Here is a 12,254-nt window from a genome sequence, read left to right on the forward strand (position 1 = left end):
TCTCCTTGGTGACATGTTAACTCATGTCGAGGCATGCCTGAGAGTGAAAAGCCACATCAGATGCGTCGTATTAAATAGAACTTTATAGTACATTGTCCACTTGATATGGTCTTATGTCTTAAATGTAATAATTTCTCTTATGGCTTGAAGTCTTCCGTGTTAAAATCTTCTTCTTTGGGCAATTCGGTGCAGATGCAATAACTCTTAAAAATATATCAACTTTTGCTTGAGAGGAATTTAAATATCGGATCGTATCCGGTGTTTTTTTTTTTTAAAATGATACTATTTATATATATTACATTGATACTTAAAAAAAAAAAAGATAAGATATATATAATAAATAATGGGTTTTGAATTTATTAGAGTCCACTGAAATGTTATACAACAAATGATGGCTTTAGGCCATAGATATACGTAACTTGTGACCTGCTAGTGTTGAAGTTTCGACAGATCAGTTCATAAATTTGTTAAGATGCTCGAACAGTATAAGCCTTAGACTAAGACTATAAATGATACTTAGCAGGGGCCACGATATTGTGTTTGATTTGAGCTTAATTTTGATAAAATGAGTTCACAGCAGCATTCATGAGTGAGCATAATCCAAGCTACAAACTTAAGAAGCGTCATAGTCATGTCACCATATGTGAACAGCCACAGATGAGATGGAGAAGTAAACCTACAACAAAGCAACATATATAAAATGATAAGAAAGTCATTGAAGAAAGTATAGTTAACGCACCTTAGAGTTCTAATGTCTAACCTAGAACCCAGATTGACTTATAAAGGCTAAACTAAAGCCTGCATGGCCATAGAGTGAGACAAAGAAAAGGAGAGATAATAAATGGTTGGTAGATGCAGGTGGCTAAGTCCATGCATGGCAGGCAGCGGCAGACATTGCAAAGTTATATACAAATAATAATATGACATATTATACATACATACGTACGTACATCTCTCTCTCTATTATATATATATATATATATGTATGTATGTATGTATGTATGTATGTATCTTGATTGTCCTGGTGTCTCGGATCCGTTTCCCGTCCATTTCTTTGCTTACTACTACTTGCTTGCTTTCGGACCTCTTTGAGAACAAAACAAAATTGGAGGATAAAAGAAGAGAGGGCAGGGAGGGAGCTCTTTTGCCAGCTTTGCTTCTCATTACACCTCGGGATCGCCCATCTCTTTCTCTGTCTGCCTCTCCGGCTTCTTTGTGACCCCTCCTCTTTTCTCTTTCCCTTTCTCTGCTCCCAAAACAGTACGCTTTAGTTCAAGGAAAGAAAGCCAGAGAGAGCCCCGAGAGAGACGGAGAGAGATGTGTCCTTTTCCATTACTTCTTTAACCAGCTCTCGATGTCTGCCAATAGAGCTAGAAGCTAGTGACGGGTCCAGCATGGTTTGGGAGCACCCACAGACCGGAACTGCCAGCCTAAGAGCGATGGTTTGGGACTAGTGGAAGCCCATGCGTGTCCGTTTGGCTCCACATGGCACGTAAAATCATAATTACCTACTGCATGAATTCACAATTTATGAAGTTATAAAAGAAAATGATTCAGTTTCAGATGAAAGACTTGCTTATGCTTCTCTAGCTAGCTAGCATCTTTTAATTATATGAACTCTAGTTTTATGGCTATCCAAAATGCTAGCGTACGTAGACCTATCTGATCATTCGGCCGAAAAGCCTATATGTTCTTGATTAAAAGTACATCAATTTGAACATATAATCTAACACTCTTTATTTTCCTCAATGTAGTGTAATTTATGTTCGGCTAAATTATCTCCAAGTTACAAGAGTTTACTATCAATCTGTCTTTCCTTCTCTAGTTACTCACTTTATATTTTCTTTCCCATATTCTCTTGTAAATTGTAATTTTTTTTCCATACTTTTATAATAAACTGGGAGAAGTTTCTTGCTTTCCTTAATTTCCATTCAGAAAAAAAAAAAAAAAAAAAAAAAATCTGATGCCACATATTTTCACAGCAAAATTGTGAATAATGAACCAACCCAAATCATATCAAATTATGAATCGTTCCAATGTTTTCCTTTTTTTCAACCTTGACATCTCTATAGGTGTACAAAGATTCCACCTCATAAGGTGGCTCCATCCTCATGGCTTAAGACTTCAAATTCCACTTGACGTCCACGGCCGCCCCACTACATGTAGCCAAAAGCATTAAGCATGGGGGCTTGATGCATTACCTCCCACCATTTGCTCCACTACTGTTTGTCAAAATGATAGAGATCTACCAAAGATTCTAAGTTGGCTTTTTGGAATAGGTTAGAGGACCATGCATGGTGATAAGGCCAAATGACTAATGGAATAGCCGTCAAGCTTCATCCATCCTTTTTAGGCAATGTGGAATCCTACTCCAAGGAAAAACACCTTATTGTTAGCATGGGTCCACATTTACATTAGTAAAGCTCATTGGCCAGCCGAAAGAATGATTTCACCTATCAAAAATGACCAAAAACATTTCATGCAAGATGATAGAGCAGGAAATAGTTGACCATGAATCCAAGCCATGGATTGTATTGTTTTAAGTGTCATTGGTGTAATGATAGAGATCTTCCAAAGATTCTAAGTTGGCCTTTTGAAATAGGTTAGAGGGCCACATGGTGACAAGTCCAAATGACTGTGGAATAGCCGTCAAGTTTCATTCATCTTTTTAAAGCAATGTGGAGAAACAACACCTTAACTGTTAGCATGGGTCCACAATTATATTAACTAGACATTAAAACCCATGTGATGCACGGGATAACAAAAAAAGAGGTGAGTATATGAAAAAAATTATATATTTTGTTAAAGTTAAAAAAATAATAATTAAAACTAATTAATGATTAATATTAAAATGATTAATAAATAATTTTGTTGAAAATATTAATAAATAATTTTTCTCTAATGATTAATATATTTTTTATTAAATTATATTAAATAATATAAATACTCAGAATGCCACTTGTCAAATATTCAAAATATCTCTTGTCAAAAGATCACCAACCTGATCTTTTTATTAAATTATAATAAATAATATTGAATACTCAGAATTACTTTCAATATTTAGAATGTCACCAACCTAATCCTTCTATTTATATATTATATTAGATTAGTAATGCTCATTGGCCAATTGAAAGAATGATTTATTTATTAAAAATGGCCAAAAGCATCTCATGTAAGATGATAGAGCAGGAATAGTTGACCATGAATCCAAGCCATTAATTGAGTTGTTTTAAGTACTATTGGTATAACAATCTAAATCTCACATAAAAAGACTAGTTGAAAGTATTATTTTAAATTTTTTAATTTGCATAAGTATCCAAAATCTCCATAGCAAATAATCAATGTTGAACTAAACACATGTCTGCACCGGTGCTCATAATTAATTTATGGATTTCAAGTATATGGCAAATGAAATAATACACTAATAAATTTCAAATGCTTCCAATTCATTTTAATCTCCATTGGAGGCTTTGGAGCACCGAGTGTCATTGCATTGGGTTATCTGACTACATTCTGGCACCGAACATTGCTCTATACCAGATTCTTTGAGCCTTTCCACCCTCCGTTAATAAATTCAATGCCTCCTTAGTAATCATCTTAAGATCTATTCTCAAAGTTCTTCGTACCATTGATCATCCTCATGATTGAACTGGAATAAAACAAAATTCTCTGCTTAGTTTTTTAAAGAAATTTTGCATCCTTGGTACTATACCAAACTAGAATGAGAATCGCTCATCATTTTCACTCCCAAAAAAATAATGATTCGTTAATTTCTCCTCGAATATCATAGCGGCCAGCCATAGCAATGTCAATGACATTATCTCTTTTTTTTTTTGGTAGAAGTCAATGACATTATCTTTGTTATCAATTAAAACACCTAATGCTCAAGAGTTTCCTTCTCCATCACGAGAAGCCACATATCCATAATTGGGTATTTATTGTTCATGATCGAATGCGAATATCCCAAGCTGAAGTAACTGGAGAAGGAGAGACTCTATGCATGCAATTAAAAACTCATCAAATTGTTGTACTAAAGAACCTTTCTTATAAATCAAATTTATCTTTTTGAGCAATAAAAATCACATTTATCAAAAGTCCTGCTGCTTCACAGAAACCATTCACCTTTTTTCTTCTTCTTTTTTTTTCAAAAAAAAAAAAATTCAAGGAAGAATTGGCTCAGGCAGCACCACTCTTTTATGGACAAGATTATGAAGTAACGTGGCGGTGAGAACAGAAGGGGAACAGTGCCCATTGTCTCTGCTTTTCTTTTCTGTAGCTTTCTTTTCTCCCTTTTTTCCCCTACTATGGCTTTAATCTCACACATTCCTCTCCCATAGCCTTATTATTTGTTAAATCTAGTGTGGGTAGAGCATGCTTCCTAGTTCCTAGGCTTTAGAAACTTCCCTGGATCCAATTTAAAATCTCAGAGGACCACCCTACTCTCCAAAAGCCTAGAAAGAAGAGTCACGAGGGCAAATGATTGGTGCATCACCTACTACATTTCTCTGACCCATCTCAGGCCATGTCACCTTTTGGCCTCCATGTATGTTCCCTTAAACTAGTCACACAGGCAAAAGCTTCCCACTGAATTCACAACCCAACAAGACATGCTCAGCTAACAGTTGCAAGCAACAAAATCTAGATAAGAGTAAATAAAAAATAACTAATACTTTTAAGGGACATGATTTAACTTGTCCTCTCACATGTACCGAAACTTCTCATGACCCATACCAAAGTCTTGATATCGCCAGGAGCAGGATAATATTAATCCGACTGTGGACATTGGCGCAGACGATGCATGAGATGTGCATACTATTTTTCCGAAATATGAGATATGATATCCAGAAAATGATATCCTTTCTGGTAGAAGAAAAGATAGGATGAAGACAATGTGTCATTTTTGCCTTGGATTCATTCATTAGCTTTTATGTTAGTATCTTCCGTTATAGTCTTTGAGCAGTATAACTTGTTCAAGAATACACCTAAAATGATTCATGGGCAAAAAGGTTGTAATTTACTGCTGCTTTTTGCCGCCCAACGGCCCAAGAGTTTGCTTATTCCTAAGTGATTTAAAAAAAAACAAAATCACCAAAATATATTCAATTATAAGAGGAACATAAAAGAATAAATGAAAATAGAAATATAACTAAAGGAAAAAAAGTACATGAAAGGAGAAAAGATTTGTCCAAAATAGAGAAACCACCTCCATGGAAACTTAAATTTAAATCAAAATTTTGAAATTTTAATTGCGCATCCAACATCCACCGGTCAAAAGAAGGGAGCTGAGATTTTTTTTTTTTTTTAAAAAAAGAAAACTCGTCATGAGATTGGACACCATCCAGGATAACCGCATACGGTTAGTCATTCTTTGTTTCTTCTATCAGGCTTTTGATATCATAAGACACACTTCAGTGGAGGAAATAGAGAAAGTGAAATATTTTCCCCAATAAATAATATGAATTAGAGTGCATGTTTTACAAGAAGGAGAGAGAGAAAAGATGAAAATATAAGGGGTGTTTATGATAGTTTTCATGGATAGAAGATTTCTTTCCCAGAAAATTCAGGAGCTCCTTTCAAACTCAATTGAAAATCCATCAAGAAGCCAATGAACAAGGAAACAAATTGTATGGCACCGACCCATACACAATTTCACACAATTTGACACATTTCATAAGATAAAAATTGATTCCAACTAAGTATATTTTCATGTAAATGATCATTCTTAATTCTAAAAGCAAAGCAAATATTCTTATTCAAAACTGACCATTAGAATCTATGATTTGAGATGCAAACAATATACATTATAAAATTATAAGTAACCTGCTGGTGAGATATCAAAATCTTGGATAGAATTTTGTATTCATCAAGATGTGGAAGGTTAAAGATATTAAGAAAGTGTGTATCATATTTGTCATATAACAAAACAATGTTTAAAAAGATGGTGATATTCACAATGTTGTCTATGTAAACCATTAAAATTTCCAATTTATGTTGTTATGGCATCCATTGCTAGGATACAAAGTAAGCATGTCAACGCGTCCACTATATATATATATATATATATATATATATATATATATATATATCCAAATCTAGGATAAAAATTTCAAAGTACCAATTTTATTTACATTTATTGTTGCGACTAGAATTTCCGTCCCAATTTATGTCAAAATTAAAACCCGCAGCCAAAAATGAGCTAACTTGGAGGGCGGACACAGGCATTCCTCGATTGAAAAGGACAGCTAGGTATCCATGCCCACAAAGTCCTCATTACCATAATAAAAGCAAAGATTGGAATCCCCGTGCGCCTGCTCTCCCCCTCCACCAACTCATTTCCCCTCCCCTTCTCTCTCTCCTTTCTCTCTCTAACTGCGTAATATGGTCCTCAGTACTCAATTACTTAAAATACCCCTCTCGTTGCCCCACCCCTTTGATGCACTGAATCGCCAATTGCCCCAAACCTACCAAAATATTCACCGAAATAGCAGAGAATATCTCCCTCTCCTCTCCTTTCCATTGGGTACGTTTCGTTCTTCCTATAATTCCCATTATTTTATTGGGATACGTACGTAAATAGCAAGTAAGGTCATTTTAGGAATGAAATTTTCAGTTCCCCCGCGTCACCAGCCCTTAACGACTCGAGTTCCTTCTATCACCAAACTGCCTTCTACACTCACTCCCGGTCACCGGAACCAGAGCCAAACGGCACCTCATGTCTATACCCAACGGCCGTCACGTATATTATGGTTATAATAGCTATATTTTAATAACGGGAAGAATAATGACCCGTTACTTCCGTCAAGAAGCGTAATAACGGTAAGGGGGTAAGCGTACGTGGGGCGCGGGGATGGAGTCGGGGGAGAATCCGATACCAGTCGGTGAATAACTTGGCCTCATGGCCATGGGAGCATCCCAGCGCCGTCAGCCGCACGACATTACCCGGGTCCCACCACCTAAAGAACAGCGAGACATGCCACGTCGGCTTCAGCCTTGCGCGTGAGAGCTAAATAGGGGGCGCGACGCCCCTCGACTTCCATACTCCTATCAACCCCTCACCCTACGGCACCGCTTCCTTCCCGTCTTCTCCTCCTCCTCTCCTCCCCCAAAAAACCAAAAAAAAAAATATTCGAATTTCTCTAATTTTCATGGAGGTGACAATGAAATAAATAGTAAGAAAAAAGAGGTGAAAATAGTAAGAAAAACCAATTACCTTTTTATCTATTTGTCTTTGTCTGTGTTTAGCGTTTAGTTGTGAGGATGGAGAGGTGGCCGAAGCCGCCAGTGCGGTGCGGTAACGTTAACCCGTCGTTCTCCTCGACCCTCCTCGACGCCATCTACCGCTCCATCGACGAGACCGACGGCGGAGCAGTAAGAGAGCATCGCACCGGTGGAGCACCCGACCGCCTATACGACCGCGTCCCCCCCGCCGCTAAGAAGCAGCAGAGCTCTGTAGCCGACCGGTGGCCGGCGGAGAAGAGAAGCACCGTGGCGGTGACCCGACTTCACAAGCCCGATAACCGCCACGGTTTCCCGGTAAACTCGACTTCCAGCTCCTCCGACTGCTCCACTTACGGCGGGTTCTCGTCCTCCGACGCTGAGTCGGCGCCCCGCCCGGCCGGGCTCCGGCCGATTCGTACCGGCGGTTTTCTTTACCGGTCGGAGGAGGCCCGCTCGAAGCCCCTTGCTCCGCCACTGCGGGCGGCCTCGTCGTCACCGGCCCCCACCACCAGGACAAGAAGAAGTCGGGCTCGATCCGGAGCAAGTTCCGGGATCTGAGGAAGTCCAAGGCTCCGGCGTCGCCGGGGCCCGCCTTGCCAGCTTCCTCAACTCCCTTTTCACCGCGGCCGGGAGCCCAAGGAGGTCAAAATCCGCGGCCGCCGCCGGGGCCACCTCCGGCGGTGGCGGTGGAAGGGGAGGGGAGGAGTCGGCGTGCTCGACGGCGTCCTCGTACTCAAGGTCGTGCCTGAGCAAAACGCCATCGTCGAAGGGGCGTCCGGCGGCGGTAACAGGGGATGGGGTGAAAAGGTCGGTGAGGTTCTACCCGGTGAGCGTGATCGTGGGCGAGGACTGCCGACCGTGCGGCCAGAAGTGCCTGTACGACGGGGATCCAGCGGCGCCAGTGACGCGGCGGCCGCCGGCGCCGGCGGCGATGGCAAGATGAGGGTGGAGGAGCTTCTCCGAGTATTTGATGACGAGGAGGACGAAGAGGAGGGGAGCGATTCGAGCTCGGATCTGTTCGAATTGGAGAATCTGACGGCGATCGGCGGGCGAGGGTACAGGGATGAGCTTCCGGTGTACGAGACCACTCGCCTCGGCACCAATCGCGCCATTTCCAACGGTTTCATCCTGTAAATTTTTTTAAAAAAAAAGGGGAAAATAGGGCGAAGTTGGAAGGAGAAAAGAAAAGGTTGCGTAATTTTCTCGGGAAAATTCAGTTGTTTCATTTTGGTGTTAGTTACTGGTTTTCAGGTTATATGGGAAATAATAATGTGCTTGTTTATGTTTCGGGAAAAATATTTTTTTTTTTTTTTTGGTGTGCGTTTATAATATTTTTATTTAATTATATGTTTATTTTTGGGGAGAGGTACTAGCATGGAAGTTGTTTAATCTCAATTCCTCACTACAGGGTGGCTTGGAACAGGGGAAGTTGTGGAACACTAAAGAAAACACACGAGTGTCACGTGCTGAATGTGACATGGTTGTCAGGTTGAAATTTAGGCTCTTTATATCATTAGACGGGCTTTTGACAGGATATGTGATATATTGTGAATCTTTAGCATCAGCATCAAGGAGATGGCACATTAAATTTCATATCACTAATCATCGCAACGTAATGTATAATCCTTGAGAAGCAATTGCCATGTTAAGGATGGAAAATGATGTAATTTGTCGCTTAGCTAAGCAGGAAGAGTTCTCAAATGGTTCTCATGAGGTATCATGAAGAGAAGTTTTTCCAAGTAAGATTGTTACCAAGACTTTCAGTATGAAGAGGAAAATTTAAGCTCCAGCTGATGTTACACATAAAAATGTTATTTCACTTTAGGAGTTAGCATGGTCCTATGGTTGATCATCACTTTTTGTTGTTTGTATTACATGAGAAATAAACTAAAATGGGCTCAAAAAATTGGAACTAACGAGTGACAATTAAATACAAAGTAATGGAACAAGTAGAACTTTGCACTTCATGATTGGCTCTCTGCAGCAGCTAAGACTTGTCATCCTGTCTTCTGACTCATTCGAGGTTTTCAGGCTATAATTTCTTGCATCTAAGGTGCTTAACAAAAAGAAAAAAAAAATCTCTAATAAAATATACCTCATAGTCTTAAGATAACCAGTATGTAATCTCCTAAGGTGGTAGCTAGCACAACTACATGTCATGGCTGATAAATTAATAGAAATAATAGAACATAAAAAAGTTCTCATGTTAGCTCTTAAGTCATTACATTTGGCTCTTAATATAGCTCTTGAGTCTCAAGATAGCTAGTATTTAATCTCCTAGGGTGGTGGCTAGCACAACTCTAAGCTGTGGCTGATAGAAATGGATGAAAACTTTAAACTTCTAATGTTTTTTCTAACACTGAGCCATATAATCTCACTTACATGTCAAAAAATGCTCAGAAAATTGATTCCAATTACACTTGAGACTACTACAAATTGCACTTAAGATGCCCAGCTTCGATGAAAGTACTCCATAACAACGCTTGAACAAAAAGAAAGAGGGACCAATAAAGCATGCAGTGAACCAAACAAAATGAAGCAATCTTCACACCCTAAGTGCAGGATCCTATTCTAGCGTCCATGTCATTTGCGTCACCAGCATCAGTAATGGTAATGTTTGGCAAGATAAGCTGCAGTGACCAAAGAGTGGGATGAGGTAAATTCTCCCTCTTTTGTAGGGCCCTTGCTAAGGACGGGAGTAGTATCTTTCATGCGAAAGAAGGATTCACCTTCTCCACTATTGGATCGTGCAATAGCTGCTTCCAGATCTATGAAAATGGATGAATGAAAGAATTCGGAGTGCTTTGAGATCTATGTAGGAGACGATCCAACGGTTGACATCGTGAAAAAACATCAATCATTCTTTTGCGTGAAAGGTTCAACCCAAACCCTTTTGCTAATAGGCACTACCATCGCGTCACAGTCATCATTGTGATATTATACACAAAATCCAAAGTTTATCTTCTTTTTAAGTGAACCAATCCTAGTCTAATTTATATGAAGGGATAATGATCTCTTTTCATCTCCTTTTCAGCTTTTGTGACTATTGGTCAAAAAGAAAGAGAGAGCTCAATCCAACCTGGGCAATGAAATCCAGTCATCACATCAATTGATTCCAATGCTTTTAGCAAGGGGGGTAAAAAAAATAGAAGCTTGGAAGTTGATGACTAACATCATGCTTTAGTACTTTGGTTTATTTGGTCCTGATCAGAATGGCTCTTAAAAGTGGCTCACACCCAAAAGCTTGACCCACTAACAAGATTTGGCTTCTAAAACTCATCAACCAGAAGCTAGACCAACCAGCTAAAATTCAGATTTGGCTGTGATACACAGAACAGACCTTGCCAAGAATGGTTGAATGTGTTGCACTTGATCCATAAAGTAATTTCAGCTCGATCTAATAGCCGATGCAACCCATTGTATTTAAACAGGTTATCGGTCCAAATCTTAGTCTCATAATCAACTCAGACTCTTGTTCATACTGCTTAGACTCGACTAATCCTTCTTGCAGTATAGAGTCCAATAGATTATTCAGTTGTTCATGCAATATATTTGGTTAGTACTTATGTTTACATTCATGAAATTATATATCTAAATCTAATCAAATGTTTATAAGCAAGCTACAAACTATAGAATGATGGAAAGCAACATATCTTCAAGATAAAAGAAAAATTAGCAAACTAGATATATTTTTATAGTAGATAGAGTCGAATAGTTTATATGCATACCTTTATTATTATTTTCTTTTTGATTTTTTGAACAGCATAGAGTCATTCTCCGGGTTCTTTTGATGCAAATTCATGATTTGTCATTTGATAAGTAAAATGGGTAACTATGGTATGAAGAAACAAAAACTTTGGCATTAAGTTTATACCATTAGAACCTAGATTAACAAATGGTGCAATGAATTTTGGAGCAGTTGTTATAAATGCAGTGGACCTGTAACTAATTATGATCCAAGAATTATAGGAGGAATGTGAGTGTGACGAAATTAATTAAGACTGAGCAAAAGCATCATTTTGAAAATTCTCTCTTCTTCTCTTCCTTCGCTGGTAGTCTCGAGGGCCCCAACTGCGAACCTGATAAAATTGGCAGTTGGGATTTTTGACTTGAGATGGAGATGGCTAAGCACACGAGAGGATTAATTAATGCAAATAGTTTGAGCAATGGAATGGACCACAAATCCACAACAAGAAGGATATGTACTCTGTACATTATAATATTGCTTGCTGCCCTCTGATCCTATAAATGGCTACCTATTCCTACTTGTCCATCTATCTATAGATATTATGGTTAAGGTTCTTAAAGTGGAAAGGGGAACATGGTCCCTCCACATGAAAAGGTTCTTTCATGAGATTAATTATGTGTTATACTCTATAGCGCATGTATGTGTTGCATTCAGTGGTAGGAATTTAAGACATTAAGTGGACATTAGTATTGAAAATTTTAGTGCATGAGCTAAGAAAATTTTTTACTGGCCCACTTAGGAGTTGACCAAACTTTATCCTCCTATCTTGCATGATTGCTCCTTTAATGACCTACAAATACTTCATTAGTGGTGCCTTTTGGGTTGTTAGTGGTTATATGACTCTTTCTAAGCTGTTCATAATTAACTATATGTTTAACTATGTCACTTCATTGAATAATTTTCTCTAAGGATGAATATAATTTTTTAATAAATATGAAATAGACATGGAATAAAGTGGTGTCTACTACTTAAACATGGTTAGTTAACACGATGGATTAGGGACTTAATATGGTGCCCGAGCCATCACCACCCCAACCAAAAAGTATGGGAGGAAAGTCGTAGCAAGACCAAGAAAGGCTACTAGAAGTCCCACTTAGAACAGCAAAGCAAAATTATATCGGCTGACAGAAGGCACTATTAATTGGACCTCCACCTCCTCTTACATCTTTCAACCTCTTGAAGCCTAATCACGTTGGGGCATACCCTACCAATCTACCAGCATGCAACTTGATATTTCACTCAAGCTAGTGCCTAGTGTAAGTTGTCACCAGAAAAGCTACAGTTGGTA

At 38.7% G+C, this 12,254-nt stretch overlaps 1 protein-coding gene across 1 annotated transcript; it reads left to right on the forward strand.

The window, feature by feature from the left end:
• The first annotated feature begins 6,991 nt into the window (after nucleotides 1–6,991).
• Nucleotides 6,992–8,527, forward strand: LOC105058640 (protein BIG GRAIN 1-like). The gene is given in 4 exon segments (XM_073249636.1): nucleotides 6,992–7,717; nucleotides 7,720–7,803; nucleotides 7,806–8,156; nucleotides 8,159–8,527. Coding segments are annotated over 4 exon segments (1,089 nt in total). The 5' UTR covers nucleotides 6,992–7,257; the 3' UTR covers nucleotides 8,353–8,527.
• Nucleotides 8,528–12,254: the final 3,727 nt, after the last annotated feature.

Source organism: Elaeis guineensis, chromosome 15, assembly GCF_000442705.2.
Source record: "Elaeis guineensis isolate ETL-2024a chromosome 15, EG11, whole genome shotgun sequence".
NCBI lineage: Eukaryota > Viridiplantae > Streptophyta > Magnoliopsida > Arecales > Arecaceae > Elaeis > Elaeis guineensis.